The following is a 27,770-nucleotide window of genomic DNA, read 5'->3' as shown; positions in this document are numbered from 1 at the left end:
TCGGTCCTATATAGAAAAAAAAATCAAATCATTCTTATATGGCTTACAAAGTAGAGGAGCGCTGAGATTTACGGGTGGACAGAGAAAGACATTATACATTTTACGCTTCCGAAACTTAAAGGCCCTACTAAATCTTCGTACCGAGGTCTCAGCACTGTCCTCTACACGTGGTCGGAGTAGAAAAATAAACTTGTAGAATCATTCCCATGTTGTGAACTTTTAACAACTATTCTCTCCAAGAAAGCTATAAGCAATATCCATTCACTTGAGCACTATTACTATGACAAAGTTAATTTACTAAACAGATGTAGTATTCAGGGTTGGAAAGCTGTTGTTGACTGCTTGTTAGATGGTATAGATGACCGTGCTCTACAAGTAGGTGCCCAAGCTGCTGGCTTTCGTGAACCTGAAGAGATTCATAAGTATTTAGAAACAGTTAAGGTGGGGTGTAACAGAGAAATAAGTGAGAAATCTGATAAGCAGGGACAAGATAGGAAATAGTCAGGTGACCATACTATAAAACCACGGAAGAAAGAATGAGCGCGCCGCGCTCTTATAAAACAATCGGAGTAATCCTCTAATAAAATTGTTTGTCATAATTGTAAAAAAAAGACAGTGGACCTGCGGCAAGCTAGGTCATCTTCCAGTGTTCTGTAGCAGTAGAGAAGCAATTCCAAATATAACTATTATCAATATCCTGAAAAAAAAAATTACATACAAATCTTTTGTGTTCTGTCAGTATGGGTATTGGGTAGTGCGTTAACTCTAAATAGAAAACCGGGGCGAATAAATTAAATTTAACTTATGACACTAGCAACCTGCCTGTAAAAGGTAGGTGTAACTGGCCGCGTAAAGCAATAATTAGGTAAGATTTTTTAAAGTTAACGTGACTGTACAGGAATAAAAGAAGTTGATGTAATGATAGTAGAAGATCACGTTATAAGATATCCGTTCTGCTAGACGCTGCTAATAAGACTGACGACAAGTTAACTAAAAAAAAAAAGTTAACATAAAACATCAAATCTTGCAAGCTAAACATTGTAACTGGCTTTTTAATATATTTTATATCAATCCCTAAACCAAGTAACTCGATACTTGTATCTTAGGTATCTCGTGTTAGTAGGTTAATGTAGTGCAAGTTTATTCATGCTCATTGAGCAAAAACAATAAAGATAACCTATAAGGGGAATAGGATCTTTATTGAAGAAATTATAATTATAAGCACTGAGGTTACACAAAAAAAAAAATTAAGATTGAATACAAGGAAATTATGGATACTGTTGCTGAAATCTTACTTCAAAAAAAAAGTGATGAAGACCCTTTTAAGCCAGTCTCGTATACTTTAGCCGAAAAACTACACCAGATAAGCAACGTTCGCATTCATTTGAACTAGAGACCCTCACGGTGATTATCTCCTTGTTATAATAAACAGCTTTACTAAATTCGTTAACATCAAGTCTGTTCGAAATATAAAGACCTCAACAACGGTGAAGGTCTTCCGCGACCACATGAGCTATTTTGGAGCATCCGTTAGATTAATCACAGACCTAGTGAGCGTTAGGAGAGAAATGCCGAGTGGTGGTAAATCAAAATTGGATAGCAAATACCAGGGACCGTATAGGATTATTAGATGCCTTCCGAACGATTAGATATCTTCGACTACTTAGCAGTCGAAGATACACCACTAACACGGAAAAGGGCAACCATCGTTATGAAAACATAATTGCGATAAATAAATTAAAATCTTGGTTGTGTTTGATAACAAGCATGGTAAGTAAGTAGTTCTGAATTTGTCAGTGTCGAGACCGAAAGTCCAAATGGGTCTGAGTAATCATCATGGCTACTTCACATGGCTGTTAGTCTATGATCTAGAATATAGTTAATTTAGATAAATTGTTAATTTTTAGTTAATATTGTACTATCGTAAGTTTGAATCTTTAATTAGGTGTACTGTACTAATAGAAATCCTAAAATGTCCTGACTATGTTGTTAGATTATTTTAAGTTATATAATAAGTGCTATTGATTAGGCTTTGATGACGTTGTTCAATGAGTTAATTAAAAATAATTAAATGAATGATAATAAATAAAGTGACCATATAAATTCGCATAGCTTAGTTAATATATACTTTAATTAGTAATATACTGTTATAAAACCAGTAAATCTAACATTTAACCGAATGGTAATTGTAGATGAGCAAAGGGACTTGCTCTAGCAGGATGGCCGAGCTGTTAGGATACTGTGTGGTTTATATAGATTTTTAGTACTTATAATACATTTTTATAGATTAAATAAGTTAAGTGACTATACTTTAAAAAGTATTTGTAATGATCGATCACGTGAATGGTCACGTGATCGATCCCTCCATCTTGAATATTGAACGATCATTCGTAGTCAGTCGTGGGGTGACGTTCGACGATGACGGTCGATCGATATTAAAAATGGTAAGGTATTTGAATTGTGAGCAGGTCAGTTCGTTTTGTTTTGTGAGAACCCGAGATAATAATTATAGTATGTGTCTGAATTGTGGTTAGTCAAGTTCAGAGAGGTTATATTCATTGTGCCAAATAAATGTATTTTGATTACACATACCGTTGTTTTAATAAAATGATTAGATCCTTATATCTATAATTAGATAAGCATCAATCATGATTGTTATATAGATTTAAGAGCATGTAAGATGTATTATCTGTTGGTAATCCTAAATAACTTGCCATCTGCCTAGTCTGTCGGCTAGTCTGTGGCCATGAGTAAGCCCATTCATAAAAAAAAAAAAATTATTAAAATTAAAAGCAAAAACTTTTAGAACGCCATCTTGTTCTTTCACTGAGATATGTGTTTCATTTTTAAAATGTCGAAAAGTGTCGTCATATACTCGAGTATAGGCCAGGTTCCATCTTTTCGACCGATCAGCGCGTGAGAGTGATTTTCTTTGCGGGTGATATGGCCTCTATATCAAATTCTCTTTGGTATAAGTTACGGACTAAGACAGCCGTACTCAACCAGCGGCCTGCCAGGCTTTTCTAGTTGGCCCACCAGATGATCCTGGTATAGTATAGACACATAACCTTGACATTCGAATGTTACCTTTAAGCAAATTTATCTTGTGGCCTGGGGCTACAAGGCAAAGGCGGTTATAACCTCCTAAGGCCCAAGGTCCTACCTATAGTACGTCGTCAGTTCGATGAAATTTAAATCCTATTCAATTGGAACAGAGTCGCTTTCCCTTTGTTTCGTTCAATTTTCCTATCAATGCAAAAATAACTCTATTTCTTACACTATTAGCTTCAAATTTCAGTGGCAAATTTTAGATTTTTCATTTGTATGGCTGGGCCTTAGGAGGATAACGTTTCAGCTAGCTCACTTGGTTTGGTAGAGCCGTGTCCCGGAGTCGCGACTTCAAATCTCACTACATATAATAGTCACATATATTCTTTGTTCAATATATAAGTTCGTTTTTTTAGCATTAGTAATAAGGTAAACAATCTTGATGTGTCTTTTAATTGAAAAACACATTTTAAAAATAAGTTACGGCAAATATGTAACAATTATGAATCTAATACGATCATTTATATTCTTCCGCTTTCATAAGTAATAGTTTTTGATTTTAAAAAGCGTTTTTCAATTAAAAAACATGTCAAGATCGCTTACCTTCTTGCAAGTTCTTTCTAATGCTAAAAAAAACGAACTATAGTTTTGAATTTAAACAGAAATGGTTCTAATCAACACTAAAAGAACAAATAACACTCTCTCTCAATTAACACTATAATAGGAATAGAACTACGAATACTGATATCGATGTGTTATCTAGAATTATCAGTATTACCGTAAATACGTTGTTTATGGAAGAAATCGAATTATAAGGCATTAATTATAAGTGCTCTGGTATTTCCATTAGTTTTCATTTTACCTGTGACGTTATTTAGGTGAAGTAGGTATAGGTATTAACTGTAAACATTGTGAGGAAACCTGACTAATCCCAATAAGGCTCAATTTCCCCTCTCGATTGGAATGTCAAATGGCAATCGCTTTCGTAAAAACCTGTGTCAATTCTTGGGATTAGGTTGCCGTGCGAACGCCACGTCCCTCAAGTGAGCCGTGGCAAAAATGCCGGAACAACACTAGAAAGATGATTACTAACAAGAGTAACAAGCAAATTAAAGTTTTTGGCACAAAATGCATTTTTTGTATATGCTTTTATCGCTGACTGTACTTTTCTTTCCACAGGCAACTAATTATCATCAAGACAATTCCAACAACCCCAAACACAATTAGTTTGCGTTGTTTTATCACAACGTTCTAATTGTTCTCATGTTCGATGTCATCATAATATAATAATAATATTGCACTGTCATCCGATTTACATATGCAAAATCTGAGCTCAATCGGAAATCGGGAAGTGGGTCAAATTTAGCTTCCAAGTTTTCAAAGATTTGACCCAAATCAACTAACATACATACTTATATTAACAGGGCAAGTTAAATAAAAGCTTGTAAAATACTTAAAATAGTAAGATGTCAAGCAAAGTAATGGGTTAGCCTCAAACAGCACCAAATTAATTAATTAAAAACTACTTGACTCAACAGGAAACTATGAATCATTACATTGTACAGGAAACAAAGACTACACTGTAACAGGTACCTTATAATCACAGCAATAAAGTTTGAATTCAAATGGTATGTTGTTATTTTTTTCCTTAAATGTTTTTACTGACAGACTGTAGAAAAGTATTGTTAACTTTTTGCATTAAGTTCATTGTACCTATTGTGTCAGATATTATTAAATGTTTAAATAAAATGTGTCTATATTTGGAATATTTGATTATTTCATGTAGGTATTTAGTTGGCTTGGGCATTTTTGGTTAAATAACTGATTTGAGACTAGAGTCGGACCACGAAAAGTCTGCAGCGGATTTGATAGCCCATGCAGTGCAAGTGCCATTTATACGTCATAATTTCATAGAAGTTTAACATTTAAAATAACACGTGCACTGCGTTGGCTATCAAATCAGCTGCAGATTTTTCATGGACTGACTCTATAATTAATAGAATAAAATGTTGCTGGTGTAACGGTAACATTAATTAGCACATTGATTAGCGCTGGTGGCCTAGCAGTAAGAGCGCCCAATAAGGCCTAGTTTCCCCTCTGGGTTGGAAGGTCAGAAGCAGTTGCTTTCGTAAAAACTAGTGCCTTCGTCAATTCTCACAGTTGCCCCATTGACACTCATTTTTGATGTTTGTATTCCTTGAACGATGTTCTCAATAGGCAATGAGGCACATTGGTTTTTTATACTTAATTACTTTAACGGGTTTTAGTTTCTTAAGTTTTATACATACATAATACAGTGAAACCTGGTTAATTGGCACCTGGATAAATGGAAAACCTCAATAATTGCAACCAAAAGTCCGGTCCCGGTCCCTTGAGACCAAAAGGCCTCTATAATTGAAATTTTGGAACCTCTATAATTGCAATCTAGATTTTTGTGCTTTTCGTAATTTTGCCTCTGTAATTGACCACATCGCAACTTAAGACCTCTATAATTGACACTGTGCTAAAAAAACCGTTATTTTTGCTTTTGTTTTTACCTCTATTATTGAAACGAGTCTTACTTATTACCTCTGTAATTGAAATAATGTAGTTGTAGACAGCAGAAACAATATTTTAATAGCTATGATCAAACGTCGGACTATAGGGGGCAGTTTGAGGGCAAGGTAAGGTTTACAAAAAAACCTTAACTTACGAGTATTATGACGTACCTAGTATTTGTAACATAGTTAATTAAATTAGTCACTCGTTATCATTTATTCATCTTTAATGTGTAAATACTCTTTGAAGTGATGACTGATAGCCCACTGAAGTGGCCACTTAAAAAACAAATAAATAGCTGACATGCGTCATTGTGACTGTTGATATTTGGAATTTCACATTATAAATACTAGGTACCAAATACTAAGTACAAATACTCGAAAGTGAATTGATTGATTTGCGAACCTTACCTATCATTCTGACATGCCACGAAAATGCCCGCTGGAGTCCGACGTATGGCTATGATCATTTTATTTATATCTCCATCCAGAATTCAATTTATTTATTGGGTATCTATAAACAGGTGAAATAGTTTTGATCAATAAAAAACAAAGTATGCTTTTTACATTCTAATAAAACTTTCTTTTACAATTCAAGGGAAAATTTTAAACCCAAATGATAAGAAAATAAAGTGATAATTAATGTAGTGTAAAAATGCAAGTATAGACAGAAGCAATATTATACATATAGACCAGAAACCCAGAACGTAAGCATGTAAATCAATGTAAATCTACTTTAAATGGTTATTTGCACCTCCATTAAAGAAATTTGTCAGAACGCAACCTCTATTAATGAAAACCTCTATAATTGACAAAACGATTTTTTGAACCTCGTTAATTGACACGACCTGCTTAAATGAAAAACCTGGTTAATTGACAAAAACTGGCCGGTCCCTTGAGATTGCAATTATCCAGGTTCCACTGTATATAAAATGTATTAGATAATGAAATAAATTATATAGCATTACTTCATAACCTCTGAAAACATTATTAATTCATTTATTTCTTTTAAAATTTCTCCTTGCCTTTCACCTTGCCAGCACTTATCTTGAAAACTATTTATATAGCAATTATGTAAAACTCTATACTATAGTTCGTTTTTTTAGCATTAGAAAGAACTTGCAAGAAGGTAAGCGAACTTGACATGTCTTTTAATTGAAAAATGCTTTTTAAAAATCAAACACTATTACTTATGAAAGCAGAAGAATATAAATGATCGTATTAGATTCATAATTGTTACATATTTGCCGTAACTTCTTTTTAAAATGTGTTTTTCAATTAAAAGACACATCAAGATTGTTTACCTTATTTCGAATGCTAAAAAAAACGAACTATAGTTATTTCCTATCTATGATAAGTATTTGTTTTATCAACATCCTTTAATCTCTGAATAACCATCTATGTATTTTTATTCAGTTGATAAGATACCGGCAATTAATCATCATGCATTAGACTCGTTATCTATTGAAACACAGCCATAAATAATGTTTATGTTAATGAGATATACAGGGTGGAAAGATAAGTTGGGCCCTGGAGGGAAACTACCTTAAATCCTTAAGCTGGCTCATTTTACTTAAAGGAGACATTCCTTTATTTTTAAAAAGAATCAAAACTGCATTCGAAGATTTTCTAAAACTTGCTTGCCTCGCCCGGGACTCCAACCGACAAAAAATTCCAAAAAATAAAAACACTAATTTTTATTGTACTAGTCGATACAGTTAATGTTAGTGATAACATTTCTCCAAGAAACATTAGGTCTTACACTCGTCTGTCGTACAAAATATCCATAAAATCTAACATTTAGTACTCAAGATTTTTTAGACAAGCTAAATTGAAGAAAAAAAGATAAATACTTTGTATGCAGTTTCGTTTTTTAGGGTTCCGTACCCAAAGGGTAAAACGGGACCCTATTACTAAGACTTCGCTGTCCGTCCGTCCGTCCATCCGTCCGTCTGTCACCAGGCTGTATCTCACGAACCGTGATAGCTAGACAGTTGAAATTTACACAGATGATGTATTTCTGTTGCCGCTATAACAACAAATACTAAAAACAGAATAAAATAAAGATTTAAATGGGGCTCCCATACAACAAACGTGATTTTTTACCAAAGTTAAGCAACGTCGGGAGGGGTCAGTACTTGGATGAGTGACCGTTTTTTTTGCTTTTTTGTTTTTTTATTTTTGCATTATGGTACGGAACCCTTCGTGCGCGAGTCCGACTCACACTTGTTTTAAAAAATAAAGGAATGATTCCTTTAAGTAAAGTGAGCCAGCTTAAGGATTTAAGGTAGTTTCCCTCCAGGGCCCAACTTATCTTTCCACCCTGTAGATTTTTTCTGTAATTTGTGTAAGGCACAGTATAGGGTCATTGTCTCAGTTCACTGTCCAGTGCCTGTTTCCGTCCACTTGGCGTAGTTGCCACAAAGAATTGTGTATAATTTGAACATATAGTTTTACAATGTATACAGTATATTCAGATTATATGCAATTTTTGAATATAAAGACATATTCAAATTATTCACAATTCTTTGCGGCAACTATGCCAAGTGGACGGAAATAGGCACTGGACGGTGAATAGGCGCAATGACCCTACAAGAGTAAAATTTTGTCGAATGATGTGCCAATTTCTGAAAAAAAAAAATTGCAAGTATGGCACTTTGTTTTATCAATTTCAATTTAATTAGTGTAATAAATAACTACAATAATCCTATTAATGTCATTGTGGTGTAATAATTACTAATAAAAAAAAAACATGTAAAGCTTAAGTCATGAATGTGACTTGCCTGCATTTCCAACTATTTCAAACATAACTTCAATTATTACGATGCAAGTTTATATTATACAAACTTAATGTTAGTTTAGTTCTATTTTTAAATTTTCATTATACCTACTTAACTTCCTAACCAGGATTAATGAAACGGATGCCATAGGTATTAATGTGTTCGGTTATATTTCCAAACCCTCCAAAATAGATCGGTATTTATGGAATACCGTTTTGTTTATTTATTTCTGTAAGTACGTGGAGCTATACACCTACAGAACACAGAACAATACATTGCGAAACCACTGTAACACGTACCGTACAATAGAATAGCACAATTCCATGTAGAACACATTTTTTCACCTTCACCGAGTTTTACACTATATAATTATTAATTTTTTGCAAAAAAATAACTGGAGATCACAAAAGAAACCGCAAGGAGTGGTGCGGCGTTCTGAATCTAATCCGCGTTTTAATTTATTGTTTACGTTATGTCACGTGAAGAATAAATTCGAGCATAATTCGAAAATACAGTGTTCTTATTGTAGGTTCCATTGTTATTCAATATATTTTAAGGAAAATCAATAAGGAAAAGTGCCAGGGTTTTTTTCAGTGCTTAGTTCGTTTAAACTATACATTGCTAAGATGGTTTCAGAACGCTTGGCCCTAATCTAGTGAGCTGTCAGTTTGCTCTCATTCACACATACACACAGTTGATTGTTCACTTCGAAATGCCCTCATTTTCATTCATTACTGTATTTATTAGACATCGAAACCACTTACCTCTCAATATGCACACACTATTCAAGCGCATGTGAATTAGTAATCATTGTAATCATAATTGATTCGCTACACTACTTGTTCTTTCAAAAGAAAAATATTATCGATCACTTTTATTTAGGAACATAATGAATGAAACTCCTGTAAAACTTGTTTCAGCATTTTTTGAATGCTTGTTTTAAATTGAGCATTTTTTGAAACGGAGATAAGCCTATTGAGGGGAGAGGTAATATAGGTTTCCGATTTAATATCCGCTATCGGAACTCGGTGAAAAACGACAACCTCTCACCGTTCGCGTAAACAAATCTCTGAGGAAATTTTCTTCATGCAATATCCGGTGCCGCTCACCATTGGTTCGTTTACGCGGTAATTTTAGCACCAACCAATAAGGAGGACCAACGATAGGACGGGCCAATGGGAGGCGTTTGACGTGAACAGTGATCCTAATTGGACCAATGTGATATCCGGTGCCGGACGCAGCGACATCCTGCGCGAAAACCCGGGAAAGGGCTGAATTGTCTGAAGGAGAGTTGACACCTGCGCAGCATCAGTCGCTCTAAGATCACATCTCGCGAAAAGTAATGATTATTTCGGTCCTCGGGCGTTTAGTTCCGCATACTCCCACCGCGGCGCTGCGCTCCGGGAGTGGGATGGCGATGTATCTACCTTGTTATACTGAGCTGTTAAAACGTAATATTAGTGCTGAAAATTGAAAATTTTGGGCGATATATTTCGAGAAGTGGTTTTTATTATAGTCCCAGTGTTATATTGCGAGCTGAAAATGTGCGTAGTGCGGTTACAGAGGCTGCGAAGCCGAGTTTTATAGACATCGCCTGATCGTCCATTTGACTGTGTCGTTCGTTTTTCCAGGGACCGCCGGGCGAGTTTTGTAGTTGTGGAATATTTGCGAATTTATTATTATGTGCTTATGTAGTGGCTTAGGTAGTGAATCAATGTTCCGCCAGTTTCGGCATATCGCGTAGTTTGTAATGATGTATCCGGACGTCGCTCGCGTATCGACCGACAAAGACGAATCTTGTGGACTGTCCATATTGCACCCAGGAGCGTGTGGTTTCTGACCAGCTTGATAAGATAATCGGTGGGTCACGGTCGAGCCCGCAGAGGGCGTGAGGACATTAGCGCTTTTGTTATGAATAATTTACAAAGCATCGACAATAACACCCGAATTCTGCGTAACGCACAAAATGCCAATTCGAAATCAGACCGCCGCGAGCGGCAAAAAGATAGCCATCTGAAAACTCACGATCACTAATGGCGCTTGGAAGACTATTCATCATTCTCGTCATAGTCGCGATCGTGATCGGCGATCAACATGAAGTCAAAACAGAAAATAAAACGAAAAAGACCGTGGCGGCGGAAAAGGAGACCAGATCGGCTAATCCCAAAGACCGGGGCTCTTTAAAGCAAATATCGAGTTTGCTAAAAAATAATACGAAGCCGGGACGGAAGAAAAATATGTTGAGACAATTGAATATTAATGATGATATGATGAATGACAACGAAGGAGTTTTAACTGTGCATGAGAAGCCATCGAATGATTCGCTGGCGCGTAAGATTGACGCGCTCAGGCCTTCGGGCCCGAACTATACGCCTGCTTCTGTGAACACTTACACCCCACAAGTGGTAGGAGTGTATTGTAACTTTGAGAACGCGTCGAATGTGACGGATATGTGTATGTGGCAGTGGAACGCGTCTGTTTCGCGTCACGGGCTGGGGTTCTCCGTGGCGACGGCTGCGGATTTGGTGGTGCTGAACAAGACGACTAGGGGGCTCAAGTTTTCGGGACCTCCGACGGATGCGGATGGGAATGTTGACGGTGAGATTTTCTTCATTTTCTAGATGGGCCTATTTGGGTGGATGGTAGATGGCAAACTCGGGAAAATTATTTTTACCAGGCATTCCCAGCCAGATACAAACAAGGTAGTTTTACCGTAAAATTACTCATTTAACATTTGAATTGAATATTAATGAACCGCCGTAGAACCTTGTCACAATAACAATATTAAGATGTCATATAATGCGGCTCGAAGGACCACGAAAAAGGCCTGAATGGCCCCTTGCTCACAATCCATTACAGTAATGTAATAAATCCACACTCACAGACCACCTTATCTATAGTTCGTTTTTTTTTAGCATTAGAAAGAACTTGCAAGAAGGTAAGCGATCTTGACATGTCTTTTAATTGAAAAACGCGTTTTAAAAATCAAAAACTATTACTTATGAAATGAGAAGAATATAAATGATCGTATTAGATTCATAATTGTTACATATTTGCCGTAATTTTTTAAAAATGTGTTTTTCAATTAAAAGACACATCATGATTGTTTACCTGTGAATAAATCCAACAGTGACCAATAGAGGATACAATTTGTACAAACTTGACGATGTACGATGTACCGGCCAGATGTCATGTTTTCCGGAAAAAAATTAACAGCGCAAACTAGGATTTTTAACACACAGTACAGCGACATCTAGTAGGCAATTTGACAGCGGGGAAACGCAGCAAGCGTCCAGGGGACGATGCCCCAGGCAACATTAGGTTTTTAATATTTGTACATTGTTGTATATATTTTGTGCAATAAAATATCAAAAAATTTGACAGCTAAAATTAACTTCTAGCAAATAAAATTAAGAAACACATACAGAAGTTGGACTGCCAGTGCCCAAGGCAGGTGGCCGACCGGTTTAGGCATCTGTCGCGATTGCAGAGGACGCAGGTTCGATTCCAGCCTTTGGCACTAAAAGCCCCGCCTGGTCACTTTGTCTTTCGTTTCTCAAATAAATCAAATTTGATGCTAACTGTTCATAAATAGGGCAATTGGCCGATCGATCATTATCTTTATCTGGGATATAAAACCGAGCTTAGTATACCTATATATTATTTAGATATTTGCCTCTATAGCCTCTATAACGCTACGTCTTACGTAGGCGAACAACGCGCGAACGCGGCGCGGCGCGGCGCGGCGAAAGCGGCCGCCGCCGCGCCGCCTGACATTCGCGTGCAAATCGCGCCGCACCGCGTTCGCAACGAGATCGCTTACGTTACGTAGGACACTTCTATGGGCATCAAAGGATTGATTTCGCCGCGCCGCGCCGCGCCGCGTTCGCGCGTTGTTCGCCTACGTAAGACGTAGCGTAAGCGCTGGTGGCCTAGCGGTGAGAGCGTGCGACTTGCAATCTGGAGGTCGCGGGTTCAAACTCCGGCTCGTACCAATGAGTTTTTCGGAACTTATGTACGAAATATCATTTGATATTTACCAGTCGCTTTTCGGTGAAGGAAAACATCGTGAGGAAACCGGACTAATCCCAATAAGGCCTACATAGTTTACCCTCTGGGTTGGAAGGTCAGATGGCAGTCGCTTTTGTAAAAACTAGTGCCTACGTCAAATCATGGGATTAGTTGTCAAGCGGACCCCAGGCTCTCATGAGCGGGGCGAAATGCCGGGATAACGCGAGGAAGAAGATATTTGCCTCTATGACACTACATATCTGAAAGGTAGGCTGGTATAGTAACGTGTTACAAATGTAGTGCATAATTATTTTCCATTGTTTTTTCACGGAAACGTACGAACGTTTCTTGCTATTTAAGTCAGTCTCGGTTCAAAAAGTACTGAGGTTGACTGTAGCATGTTTATAACAAATACGAACGTTTGCAAGAAAATACGATGGAAAACAATTATGCTCTACATCTAGTAGGTACTTACTACGAGGAGGTCTACAATCATAGACAATATAAACATAAAGCTGCTATTAGTCTGCCATAACCCTATCCTCATAGATTCGGACCAAGCTAACTCTGCAGCAATTTTAAAAGCACGGACTGGACAAGTGTTATTTTATTTTAAACATCATAATTTTATAGAAGTGTGACGTTTAAAATGGGTAACCCTCAGACTTCGTGTTTTGCAATGGTATCTTGCGGGTTGCGACGTTCCTCCTTCTAAAACTAATTCGTATTATTTTAGACAAAATATGACTAAACAAAAATCTCACGAGTAGTTTAAGTGGTTACAACACCCTCGGATGATATTGATATGAAAAGCAAATATCCACTTAATATTCAACCTTTAAATGCCAGAGGTCCGTTTTAGGTTTAATTTACTTTTGAGCCTTCTTTCGAAACATAGGGAGGTCAAAAACGTTCGGGAAAACATTTTTTTATTACATTACAATTACAAAAGTTACATTCCATTAAAATAGGTACCTACCTAAAAAACACTTGCACTGCGTGTGCTATTAAAATCGTTGCAGACTTATCTTAGTCTTTCTCTATGCAACTTCGTTTGATTATTTCGATTTTTTATTAATTATGCTTGGAATTTGTTTATCGCTCGTAAGTCTGGCCGCTTGTAGTTCTGGTTCTCTCACTTTCATTGTTCTACGTCTGGTTTTGTCACTATCATTGTTTACAATGTTAACCGTCTACTTATTTTTTTTCAAAAAGTAAAAAAACATGAATTGGATTGGAACATTGCAAATTATTTCAACCAATAAGCCCACGGCTAACAAGTACCTGATATTCATTAAATAGGGAATATTACGCAAAACTCTGCGTAGGGGGCGCCACTGCGACATCAATTACAATCTGGGGGTCTACCGCTAAACTATGATATTTTAATCGCATATATTTACAGTGTTTTTTTATAGTATTACATTTTAATCTTTTAATAATCAATGAATTTTATTATTTATTATCAAATGCTAAGTTTAATTTAATTGTAATGTCTAGTCAAGAATCTTTATGTTATACCTATACCTAATTTTTTAAATATATTTTAATTTTATCTTAAATGTATACCTATGGATCGATGTTGTCTGGAATAAATGATTTATTATTTATTTAATATAGATTTGCCATACACTAACATAACAAGCGAAAAAAATGATGCCAACCAATGCTGCCAACGTCACGGCAGCATCAGTTACAATTTGTTTACAACTTCATACGCAAATGCGTAAAAGAGACGGCACAATTAAAATAATACCTAAGTAAAAAAGAGACGGCTAGTGTTTGTCACTTGCGCGTGAATTTGGTAAATCAGTGATACCACCATAACATGACGGCAAATAGTGGAGATGGCGCGAACCGTAAAACTTATTAAGAAAAGAAATATCAAAGAATAAGATGTTTGACAGAAGGGGCAAATTATTTTAGTGCAGTTCTATGTAGTAATGTACTCGTCACCGAAGTAAAAAGTTTTCACTTTTAGTTATGTAAATAAAAGATATTATATTATACTTATCATTGTTACTTTTGTAACAAAAAGAATTTGGCTGGTTCAGTACGCAGATTATATTGTATGTATGGTGATTAAAATTTCACCCCGTATTTTTATATTTTATATGTACTGGATTCTACCTATTTTGTGAATACTATATATTAATAACATTCACCTTCCATTTGATCAAGTGATATATACTGGTATTAGCACAGTTCATACGCAAATGTAAATAAAGCGGTAAAAATATATAACTATGTAAATAAACTATATTCCTTTCCACGAAACCGAGTTAAAAAAAGCAAATTCAATAACAACAAAACCTTTTATTAAAGTTGAAATTTATTTCTCTTATTTGTACGACAAGCACCAAACAACGAATGCAACTTACCATGACGCCTCTGCTATGATAATCTATGTACGCAGTTGGTGCATCCTTGTCATTCTCGCTGATAAGAACATAAACTTATCTTTTTCTGTCAGCCGGCGAAAATGGCGGCCAGCTTTATTTCTTTCAAGATTAAACCGAAGAAAAACGGATTATTTCAGCTTTTACTTACGAATGATATGTGACGCCGTCAATTTTTTTGCGCTTCCGCGGATAATTTGAGCATTTCAACATAACGCAGGTCGGCATTTTGTTGCTTAATACACGTTATTTGTGGAAAAGTATTAACCGGTGTACACTTCGCGCTTGCGTCAGGCAGACTGAGACAAACTCGTACACATGACACGAGGTGAGTGCTTCAATTTTGGAACGTGTATAACACATCTATATTAAAATATCATAGCCGCTAAACAAGAAAATCGAAATTTCTATCTAACCTCTATCAATCGCTTTTCGCGTTTCCCGGTAGGCCTTTATTCATTGCACAAACCGCCTTGCATGCATCAATGTCATTATTTATGACATTATTTATGACAAGTTTTCACAGACAATAACACACAGAACACAGTTTAAGGCACAGTGTAAATAAGTTACTCTATGCTTTACTAGCTACCTTAGTGCTGCACTCTGGCGGCAGAACATTGCAGTAATACCCCCTATTGTGATTTCGTTCAAGTATTGACTAGACAGTAAATGTGTAACACAACAACAACGCGCAACATTGTAACTTAATGAAAGTGATATTTGTTTACGAGATTAAATTCCTTTTTTGATGAATGAATACCGATGGCGAGTGGGCGAGAGTTATACTTGAATGAAATATACCTAATTAGGCGAGAATTGATAGTAGGTGTAGTACTAATAAGGGGCCGATTTTTAGGGTTCCGTACCCAAATGGTAATAAAAACGGGACCCTATTACTAAGACTCCATTGTCCGTCTGTCAGCAGCAGTCTGTATCTCATGAACCGTGATAGCTAGACTTTCTTCTTCTTCTTCGTATTCTTCATTACTGAAGGTCGTGCCTGTCTTGAAATGCCTTCACCGAGGCCTCGACGAGCTGCTTCCATTTCACCCTGTCTTCGGCTTGGCTTGTTTATAGCTAGACTAGGCAGTTGAAATTTTCACTCCCATGAGCCGTGGCAAAATGCCGGGACAACGCGAGGAAGATGACGATATGGTGCTACTTTCCAGTGGCACTAAATATTATTGTTTTCTATTAACTCAACGGTTGTCATTTTGGCTAAGCCCTCAGATTAGACAACTTTTATGTATGTGTTAGACCCAACCGATTCAGTTTACTGCTTATTTAACTCCCTCTATTCATGTAGGTATCTACAAAAAACACCTTAAACTGTTGAAATAAGGTTGAAAATGGCTATTAGAGTGTTAGATGTTCGCAACTCAATGAGATGGAAATAGACTTTAATAACTTCCTGCTGATCTGATACGTTCGTGATACGTACGTCCATGATTTGTTCGGTTTAGAACAAGAGTCTAGTAAATAATGAAGACTGACAACCCGTACCTATAGTTCGTTTTTTTAGCATTAGAAAGAACTCCGCAGAAGCAAGCGTGCGGTTTTTTATCAGGCTCTTTAATTGTTAATAATTATTGTATTATCTAATGTAGCATGGTCAATACATATAATTTACTACAAATTATTACCGCTAAAAGTGCCGGATTTGGAACAACAAGCTTTTACTTCTGGGAAGTTCTTTCTAATGCTAAAAAACGGACTGTATACAACGCCGCGAGAAGACGAATTTTAGTTTTGATCTAATTTACGAATTTAGGTTATTTTTACACCGAAACCGAAACCAAAACTTCGGTCAGACCAGGTCAGGTCAGGGCCCAGTTTTATAAAGTTACAAGTTACAGGTTACAAGAGTACAGGCTACAGGCACCTGTAATGCACTGTGAACGGCTACAGCTGTTTTATAAATACACATAAATAATTACAGTTGTAAAGAACCACGGTCAATCTCGATTACATGTGAAATCTACAGGTGTGAAGGACATCACTATTTAAAAAAAAACGTGTGTCATAGATACTCGGGTCTCTACTAAATTGTGTTTTTGTTTGCTGTAAAATATTAATTACTGGAAAAATGGCCAGAAATGAAGGAAAAATCGAGTGCTTGAGAGCGGCGTTCCATGCCAAGGATATACTTTTTGGGCCGTTTTCAGATTCAGATTAAGTTAGATTTAATGAAATATTTACGTAATAAGTAAATAACATGTAAATAGTATTCTTTCACATTCTTACATTAAAATGTATCGTTTCGGTAGCGGCTCAAAGATAAATACGGTGTGTATCGAAAATTATGAATAGTGCACTTTACCATAATGTGAATGCACTATACTTAAATAAAGAGACGAATGCTAATAAATCAACGACAAATATCGGCATTAATCCCTTTCCATTTCCTAGTAGATAAAATAAAACGAATCGACAATAAAATCAATATCAAACATATTGTCACTTTATTTCCTATTTACTGTATATTTTAGATACTTTAACAAAAACTGATAAGGTCAGTGCATAGAAAAGTATGCATGCCCTGGCACAATCGTTGGCGTTGGTGCTATAAAGAGTAAAGTTTAAAATCTCTCAGAAAACGAGTCTACAAGTAACTGCTGTTGTGCTGTTACAGGACTCAAGACGTATGTAAGTTTTTGTTACAAGTGTACCAATCTACACTTGTAATTTACAATATTTTTATAAAACGCTTGTTCGATTATGAGTTTAAAACTTAAAACTCCCGTATTTTCGTCTATGGTTGAGCTACAGGCACTTGTACCTGTAACCTGTAAAATTGTAACACAGTACTTTTATAAAACGCAAATTGTAAAAAACGGAGCAAGTGTTGCCAGTAAACGCCTGTAAACTTGTAACTTGTAACTTTATAAAACTGGGCCCAGGTCTACTCGTACAGAAACCAGGCGAAAATACAATTTTGTAAATTTCGGCGTGGCTGAAAGGTTTGATAGTTTTTTTGGGCGAAACTGAACCTTCGCTTGAAATATAAGTTTTATGTAGAAACCTGCCGAAACCGAAACTTCGATCGGATACTAGTTAACATTGTGTTTAGTTAGTTTATTGTGCTATTCTCATACTTTGTCACTTAGATAAAGCAAAGTTAGCTTAGCTTAGACCAACTTTATGCTACTTCTGTCTACTTAGGCCATTGCACCATTCTACTAACCCGAGGTTAACGGGTTAAACCTGGAGTTACCATGGTTAACGGTTAACGGTTTCACCACTTAACCCTGGGTTATCGGGATGGTGCAAGTGGGCCTTATGGGGCAACCACGAGAATGTTGCTTACGTAATGCTTTTTGCCTTGTATGGCAGATACCTCAAACAAATCCGTAATATAAAGAGAATTAGTATGTAGATCGTCAGGTCTTGTCTCTAAAATAACAACAAAGCCGTCCGTTTTCTTCCATTTTGCATTATTTGCGGCCCTCCCGGAATAGTCGGAGCAGTCATTGCGAATGCTCAGCGCGAGCGAGTAGAGGGCTCAGTAAAATCATTAATGTCCCTTTGAATGTGAAACTTTCATTCATAAAAAAACCATAACGCGATGATCGCGTGCAAAAACTACCCACTTACAAAATAATGAACCATCATATACTATAAATTTTAAGGCCAGTTATACATGCAGAATTGGTTCATAAGGTTCATAATTAGTTAGGCACTAGACCTCCCAACATCTTAGTTTAGGTACAACATAGTATAATTTAAGTTTTTTTGTAAGTAACAAACTATGGACACAGAATAAATAATAATACTATAGGTTCAGAAGACTCACTCTCTAACAAAACGCTTCTGTTACGATACGATCAGGACAGATATGGCAGCTAAGTGGCGACAGCGCCACGCGCGGCTTATGGCTAGCCACCAAAATTGTTGTGGAACGGATGTACTTTTAGCTACCTGTAGCAAAGCGATGAAATCGCAGAGTGAGCCACGCCTGCTATGGATTGAATCGTCCGAAATACCTAAATGTTTTTTTATTTAATCATTTTTTATTTATTTTAAAAACGAGTCGTATCGTTAAAAAGCTTCAAAAGACCTGAGTAGGTACGGCGAGTATAGTTACTTGCAATATATATGTTACTCTTCGCAGGCTCCAAAAATATGTGACACGCTCTTATGGCTCTACAAATAAGATCGTGTCAGGTATTTTTGCGGCGTTCGTTGTGAAACATATTATCGCAGATGACTGTACCTAGTAAAATTGTAACTTTGGTTCGTTGCTCTATAGTCTGTATCTTTAGGTATTTAAATAAAAGTAAACAAATAATTTGTACATTTTCGGGTAGTTATAACATTTATTGGTTATCCAACCAAATACAAAACCGCCTGGATCTGTCAATGAACGACCTGACTTTAACCTACATTATTTGATCGTGTAATGTTTTCATTTACCCTCAAATGGCTCCTACCCAGTTGAGAGTAGATTTAGTTTACTTTTATTTAAATACCTAAAGATACAGAGTATAGTCCAACCTAAAGGATAAAGTATGACTCACATTAGACCGGGCCGTGTCCGGGCCGGAGCTTCCGGCGCATCGTTTTCCATGGCAAGCATCACGTGATCGCCTGTCATGTCATAGAAAAGTAAGCCCCGGAAGCTCCACCCCGGACACGGCCCGGTCTAACGTGAGTCATCCTTAACTCACGTTAGACCGGGCCGTGTCCGGGCCGGAGCTTCCGGCGCATCATTTTCTATGGAAAGCATTACATGATCGCCTGTCATGCCACATAGTAGGTTTAGTAAGGAAGACAAATGTATGGAACAGCATGCAATTTAGTCTCAGGCGATGCCGCTTGGCACGATTGTTCCTTAGGTCAAACAAAGTTGATCTGGCCCGGTAGCCAGGAGATCACCCCCCCTTTTTGGGGGGTCTGCATGGTACGATCTCCCGGCTACCGGGGCAAATCAGCTTTGTTTGACCTAAGGAACAATCGTGCCAAGCGGCATCGCCTGAGACTAAAGTGCATGCTAAATTACCTTACTCAACCTACTACACGGAATAGTAAGCGCCGGAAGCTCCGACCCGGGGCCAAATTCGACACGTACATCTGTCAGATTTCGCATCCATGTCAAATCAACAGTTGATTTTATTGCATACTGAGTGTTGATTCCATCAACGGTGGATAATATCATTTGGTACAACCAAAACCATCCAAAACTCAACTCTAAACTAAGGGTGGTTCGGTTTGGTTTGCTTGTCACCCTAACTGTGGATTGTTAACGTCAAATTTTGACATTGTACGTATTCGAGAACTTATGATTTTTCCCACATCAACGGGAGATCAACACGATACGTCAAACGTCGCTTGTCGAATACCACCCCCGGACACTGCCCGGTCTAAAGCAGACCACTGACGAGCCTTCCAAATGAATGCCGTTACAATGGATTCATCCAAATGGACGGCATCCTAATATTAAACATTGTACGTTTTTGACATTGACAGACCGATTTTGGATTGCAGCCACGCTATTTGGACTGTTGGAAGGCTCGTCAGTGGCCACCTTAACGTGAGTCATCCTACCCTTCGCCCCGCGCGCGCAATGGGAATAGCAGTGGCTCATGCAATTAGTGCACTTGTGCAGTTGCAGTACTTGATTTGACGTTCTGATGCATTTGCTCTACACTGATTATGTTTCTACTCAATGAGATTATGAATAATCTGAGATTTCATGTTCAAAAATCAAATATTAAATCAAAGAGTTAAGTATTAACAGTTTATGAATAAATCTGCCTTGAATTTGTCAGCTTAACTAGATGGCGCTTTTCAACGCCGTATGTTTAGTGGGATAAAAAAAGGTTTAAGAAACTGAAGTGTCAAAACTTTAGGATTTTTTTTCAGAACAAAATACTGTAAATAAAATTATTGCATTGATAGGCATACGAGTATAATCATGAACTTCGCATTGAAAGCTGATGAAAACATGCATTTCATACTGAGACGATATTTTTCCTAGTTAGACCTACGCAACGTTGCCAGATCTACTGAAATATCGGTAGATTTTCTGATTTTTAGCTATGAAGTACAATATATGCAATGTATACTGAAACAAATACAACAAGTAATGCAATGTATGTATACTGAAACACACCCAACTTGTCAATAGAATAGAAAAAGGCGCAAAACTATTTTTTCTATTGGCGCTTGTATTTTTAAATTTGCCGCCATTCGCGGAAGACCCATTTGTGTAATTAAATATAAATGAAGCGCTTGAGGCTTGTAAAGTTTTATGAATAATAGGGTAAGTGTTTGGAATATCTAAGGTACGGATCCTACTGACTGCGCCAATTGATATTGGCTAAGTACTATAGTTCGTTTTTTTAGCATTGGAAAGAACTTGAGAGAAGGTAGGCGATCTTGACATGTCTTTTAACTTAAAAACGCTTTTTAAAAATCAGTAACTGTTACTTATGAAAGCAGGAGAATATAAATGATCGTATTTGATTCATAATTGTTACATATTTGACGTAACTTATTTTTAAAATGTGTTTTTCAATTAAAAGACACATCAAGATTGTTTATTTTATTTCTAATGCTAAAAAAACGAACTAGCGACCCGCCCCGGCTTCGTAAGGGTTACACAAAACCTATTATACTATCGAAATCATTAACAGTGTAGTACCCCTTATTTAACAAGGAGCACTTAATTTGTGAAGTGGTAAATTCACTATAGTCAGACCGTAAAAAGTCTGCAGCGATTTTGATAGCCCACGCAGTGCAAGTGTCAAACTTCTGTGAAATTATGACGTACACATAACACTTACACTGCGTGGGCTATCAATTCCGCTGCAGACTTTGTTTGGTGCGACTTTATATCAGTGGGGACTGTTATAAAAACGTGTACAGTTCCCGACGAAAGACGTACTAACCTTATGGAGGCGGTGGGCACATATTAAATCAAATCAATCAAAAGCAGGCAGGGTTATAAAATTGGAAAAATCTTTTATATCTAGATATTCCACAAGTTTCGTCCTAGCAACATCGAGCCCACGCGATGCAAAATGTCAAAGTTCGCTCGGTAATCCCGAGTTGCCACGGCGATTGGTGCGACGGCTATTTAGGCGTTTAGGCACTTGTCCGACCGCCGACGATGAGCGATAAACTAGAAGAGTGGGCGAGCGGCGAGAAGCGAGTGTTAGCTCCAATAGTTTTTTCGCTCGGCTATAGGCGAGTGTTCGAGTGCGACGGGCTATTGTGCAGCGTAGCCGAACACGCAGACGTCGCAGACTTGTTCAAACTACGAAGCGAGCATCGCCGAGCGAGTACCGCTGAGCTAGTTTTATCTTATCGCGGCGACAAACTAGTAGAGCGAGTGTTCTCGCCGGCAGTGTGAACAGCCAGCGATGAACTATTAATATATGTGTCTCTTTTACTAACACGGGATTCTAATCTTTTGTTCGTTTCTTGGGCGCGAAAATCGCCGATAGTTAATCGCTTACTCGCTCTTGGTGGGACAAGCCTTACACTGATTTACTGACTGCTGGCCTACTATGGACGGCTTTATCCACATGACAAAATATCCGTCGGTTGAAAGTGACGGATACCGTTTTATCACGCTGTCACGTAGACAAAAACGACCATCGTATCCATACTGGGCTCGCTTCACACACCTTAATTAATTCAGTACCCCAGTGTAGTTTTTCATATTATACTCTTTGGGCGGCAAACGTCACTAATTTTATAAAGGAAATCGTATGTTATTTTTAATCTCAATATCTGGGAGACCGAGCTTTGCTCGGAAAATAATATAAAAACTCAAGAATGAGCGTTTTTCCAGAGAAGACCAAGCTAGGTCGATTTTTCGCCCCGGAAAACCCACATATAGTAAATTTCATCGAAATCGTTAGAGCAGTTTCCTAGATCCCCGAAATATATACTTATACCGGGTGTGGCCTGTAATATGAGCAAAAAATTAAACTGTAGGCTGTACTCCTCATACTGATCAACATTTATTTGTTCGGCGACTTTTAAAAATAATTTGTGGTTTGATTTATAATACACTTTAAAGTTTATTCTAAGACGCAATGTATTGCGAATTTTGTTATGTTTAAGGCGTGAGAAGCAACGTCAATCACAATGATAATGGCGTGGTGATGGCGTCCATTGAAGATAATATTTATTTTGTATGAAAAATAGGAAGTCTAAATACTTCATAATTTTTAAAAGTTGTTGAACAAAAGTATCACCGTTTGAGGAGTACAATCTATGTTTTAATTATTTGCTCGTGTTCCAGGCCACACCCGGTATAAATAAGCAATCAGAATTGCTCGTTTAAAGGTATTAGATAGATTAGATAGACAGATACCCTCCGAACGTCGCCTTTACCCGAACATTCGGATATCCATCATACAATTTCAACAATTGGACGTTGACTGATTGATGTTTTCTTCCCCAGGTCACTTCCTGTATCTCCCGGTGGACCCCACGATGGAGAACATGGTCATACGGTCGCCACTCTTCCGAGGACTGTGGGAAACATGCCAGGTACCTATTACATTTATTTTTTTGGTTAAGGGCCTAACGGCCTGGCCACGACGAATCATAGGGAACGAAAGGTCCGATCGCTGTGTCTCGCTCCAACCTATGGTCGCGCAATATCATGGCCAGGCCATAAAGAGCGTAAACTTACGGAGAAGATCTCAAAAATTTGAGTTTTTCGTTGGTTTTACAAACGAATTTCATTCCATTCGACAGAAGACCAAAAGACTGTAATTTTGTGTGTCTCTCTCCCACAGTTCGAAGCCTGGCTCCACCAGAGCAGGATGCAAAACGCCAGTATACGACTGGTGTCCGAATCAGAGTCGGGGATCCAGTGGATTTTGACTGAAGTCACCGGGAATAACTATGAAGAGTAAGTACTAATGCTTTAAATTGTGAGCCTTTCTCACGGAGGTACTTTCTGAGGGAATTAATTTTTACGAAACCCTATCCTACGGCCGCGTATTTCGACAGGTCGGACGACAAGGAACTTTCCGTCTGTCCGACGTCCGACCATTCGGACTATTGGGAATTTTATATTCCACTTAGTTTGACCATCGAACCACGACATAAGTAACTATAATTGGATTGGATTGAATGGAATTACTTAACTCTTTTTTTCTTTTTTATTCTTTCTTCTTTTTTTTCTTATCTCGTAAATGGCTCTAAACTGAAATAATTACATATCTGATTGATTACCGTTACTGTTTTACCTATATGCAACTTTAATTGTATTTCTGCACAGATGGCGATATTTCAAAGTGAAAATCGCCAAAATCCAGCAAGAGGTCAACATCATGGTGGAGATCACTCGGCCGTCGTTCGTCAGTCTGAACAGTCCCCTGCCTCACATCGCCATAGATAACATCAGGATGGTGGACTGCGTTCCTGAACCGCCTATTTATAACGGGCAGTGCAAGTCGCCGCAGCATAAGTGCGAAATCATGGGCGTAAGTCAGTTTTTACGTCAGTCTGAACAGTCCCCTGCCCCACATCGTTATAGACAACATCAGGATGGTAGACTGCGTTCCTGAAACACCTATTTATAACGGGCAGTGCAAGTCGCCGCAGCATAAGTGCGAAATTATGGGCGTAAGTCAGTCAAATTTACGTCAGTCTGAACAGTCCCCTGCCTCACATCGTCATAGTCATAGACAACATCAGGATGGTGGACTGCGTTCCTGAACCACCTATTTATAACGGGCAGTGCAAGTCGCCGCAGCATAAGTGCGAAATTATGGGCGTAAGTCAGTATTTACGTCAGTCTGAACAGTCCCCTGCCTCACATCGCCATAGATAACATCAGGATGGTGGACTGCGTTCCTGAACCGCCTATTTATAACTGGCACTTGTATGTTTTCACAAGAGCTGGCACGAATGGAATGAATGAGTGAATGAAATTATCTATGTGATAATGAAAATATCTCATCGGCCTAAGAGGTTTGCGACTATAAGTATTGTTGTCCAAGGTAGCAATTACTAATTTCCTTGAAATGAAGTTACGAGGTTTGCTACTTAGGATCTGTTCATCCATTCGTGCCGGCTACTTAAATCAACCATGGTATGCTGTCCTTCTTTTTTCCATTGGTACTCGTACATTTGCATTTCACACGGAACTGAAGCGTAGAGGCCCTTTCGACTATATATTTGAATGTCTCAGGCCCTTATTACCATAAATATGAGTAAGTATTCATTAAAGTTATATTTTTCAATGATTGTTTTATCTTTGCAGAAGGAATCGTGCATCAAGCTGCAGCAGGTGTGTGATCTGGTGAAAGATTGTGACAGCGGCAGCGATGAAAACCAAAACTGCGGTAAGTATCCCAGTTGTTCATAAATATGTATCTCGCAAAAATCTAAATATTCACTAACTCCAGTTTTACCCTTCAAAGGTGAATTTCTAAAAATGCTTTGTAGAATTTTACAACATTCGAAGAACACTGATTTAAACTTTCACGATTATTAAACATTATCAAACTGCACAACGGGACTTAATCGCGTATTTAAGTTTTAAGATTTACCTCCGACGTTTCGAGGACGACGTTGTCCCCGTGGTCTCGGAGAAGACTGGCTCAAGTTGACATCAACATCTTCTAGCCGCGCGAGTTTTTCGAACTACCCGCACTTGGTCTTGTTTATCAGTTTGAACGTTTTGCGCACTAGGGATGTCACTCTGTCGACACACAAACCTTAAAACTTAAATACGCGATTAGGTCCCGTTGTGCAGTTTGATAACATTTGAAGAATGTTTCAAATGTCAAGGTCCCTCAACTGTGTAGGTTGTGCGATGTCTGGCAGTACCTATAACCTATAACCTTTGTACCATATAACACGACTGTTTTAAAATGTATAGGTACTATTTTATCTTCGTAAGTCCCCGCGTACCTGTACAAGTACAAATTAAATTCGAGTTTTGAACTCTTATAGAAATAAAAGAAAGTTCCAAATTCAAAATTGCAAAAATTGGCTTGGGTTTTACGAGGTTAAGTACCTATCTGAGAATATAGCTGATTAAATTTTTTGTGATTGTTACAGATAAAATGCCGTATGGATCGTACTGCGACTTCGAGCTGGACTTTTGCGGTTTTGAAAATATACCTCAGTAAGTATTCTCAAACCCTGGTCTATTCCATTTGAACGATATTAATTATACAATGAAAATATTTTTGCAAAATAACACACAATTTCAGCATGTACTTAGCTATATTACATTTCTGAAAGTTTACAACACTAACAGACTTTACTATCTGTATTAAACTAAAGAGTACTACTTTTCAAGAGACTATATCTAAGTTAATATATAATATATACCTACTGCACTTGGTATTATTGTTTATCCTGTGACAAAAACACTTAATTTTGATGGTTTTTGAATAAAGCTATAAAGTCCCTGCATTAGAATTTGTTTAAAAATCTTTAAGCGCTAAATTAATTTTCATTACGGATTACAAAAATTTTCTAGCTCTCAGTGACACTGCACATTTTTAAATAAAACTTAAACTAGTGTCGAGGTGTGTTCAATCGTATAAAACGTAAAACATTATCCACAGACCAATCCTAAAATGGGTGCGTCACAGCGGCCCGACGCCAACTGACAAGACAGGCCCGAATCACGACCACACCTGCGGACCTCCAGAGACCCACTCCGCAATCAAAGTCATCCCTCCCCTCTTCCCGGCCCACATGAACTATACCCTCACCCACTGTGTAGGGTATTATTTATTTGTGAACATGAACGTGACTGGGCCTAATCAGGAGAAGGCGGATTTCGCTTCGACGGCGGTGATGAAGACGGTAGTGTTTAATCCGCCTCCGAGGCTGCATGGGCGGCCGTCGTCGAGATATTATAATTGTTGTATGGTGAGTTCTTCTATTAACCTCCTGATATATGTATTTCATATAAAAAGTTCAAATCTTCACTTGAACTTTTCTTGCTGTGTCCATCTATAGTTAGGTATTTATTTAGCGTAGTTGTTTTTTATGAATACCTTTGTCAGGAATTTTCTATTTGGATCACAATATTTAGCAAAAAGCACGTCATTTTAATATATTTCCACAGATTCGTTTCTACTATCAACAAAATGGCCGAAACACCGGCTCTCTGAGCGTGAACGTCGTAGAACTGTCCACGCGCGGTAACATCTCTCATCAAGTCTGGTTCTCGCACAGAGACAAAGGCGAGAACTGGTTACGAGCCATCATATTCCTGCCTAATATTACTAGACGGTATGTTATTTTATGGTAAAATACGTCTTTGCAATGTTTAGTTTAGCAATTAAAGTAGTGGTCGCAATATAGTGCCTTGTGGCACGCCTGTTTTTGAAGTAGGTAAACATGGATTCGATGTTAGATAATTTTTAAGGAAAAAAAAACCGACTTCTATCGGGGCCGGTGAATTATTGTAGATGGTACACTATGTAGAAAAGGAGGTAAAACCATCCACTTTTCTACTAGCATTTCGCTACTGTAAGGGTCGTAGTTCTAGCCTAACCTAACCCACTTCTCTGATAGTAGTTCGGTTCTGTGAGGATCGCAATTCGAACCTAATCAAACCCACTTTTCGAGTAGCATTTCATTTCTGCAAAGGCTCGCAGTTCTAACCTAACCCACTTAGGGCCACTTACACCATTCACTAACCCGGGGTTAACCGGTTAAACCTGAAGTTATCATGGTTACCAGTACAATTTAACACTGAGTTAACGGTTTAACCGCTTAACCCCGGGTTAGTGGGATGGTGCAAGTGAGCCTTAACGGCAAGTCAAAATCGAAATTCGTAATCACCAAACATGTCACTATACGTCGTTAAAGAGTTCTGTTCTGGTCATCATCAGCAGTTCCGCTTCATCAAATGCGACAGTTTTTAATTTAAATGCTTGATTTTATGATGAAAATACAAAAAAATCTATACGTATGCCTTTAATATTTGAAGAGTTCCCTCGATTCCTTATGGGTCCCATCATCAGAACACGAGCTTGACAAAAATGTGACTTATA

At 37.7% G+C, this 27,770-nt stretch overlaps 1 protein-coding gene across 1 annotated transcript in view; it reads left to right on the top strand.

The window, feature by feature from the left end:
• The first annotated feature begins 9,263 nt into the window (after positions 1-9,263).
• LOC134675767 (tyrosine-protein kinase receptor) overlaps positions 9,264-27,770 on the top strand; it is a 44,447-nt gene continuing 25,940 nt past the window's right edge. The window contains exons 1-8 of the mRNA XM_063534075.1: positions 9,264-10,963; positions 23,195-23,283; positions 23,535-23,650; positions 24,023-24,227; positions 25,010-25,091; positions 25,813-25,879; positions 26,328-26,637; positions 26,837-27,003. Of these exons, the coding sequence (XP_063390145.1) occupies positions 10,399-10,963; positions 23,195-23,283; positions 23,535-23,650; positions 24,023-24,227; positions 25,010-25,091; positions 25,813-25,879; positions 26,328-26,637; positions 26,837-27,003 (1,601 nt within the window). The 5' untranslated portion in view covers positions 9,264-10,398. The remainder of the gene's footprint in view (positions 10,964-23,194; positions 23,284-23,534; positions 23,651-24,022; positions 24,228-25,009; positions 25,092-25,812; positions 25,880-26,327; positions 26,638-26,836; positions 27,004-27,770) is intronic.

This window comes from Cydia fagiglandana, chromosome 23 (assembly GCF_963556715.1).
Source record: "Cydia fagiglandana chromosome 23, ilCydFagi1.1, whole genome shotgun sequence".
Taxonomy (NCBI): domain Eukaryota; kingdom Metazoa; phylum Arthropoda; class Insecta; order Lepidoptera; family Tortricidae; genus Cydia; species Cydia fagiglandana.
Note: the sequence above shows the minus strand (reverse complement) of the source record. Positions and strands in the feature narration are given on the sequence as shown.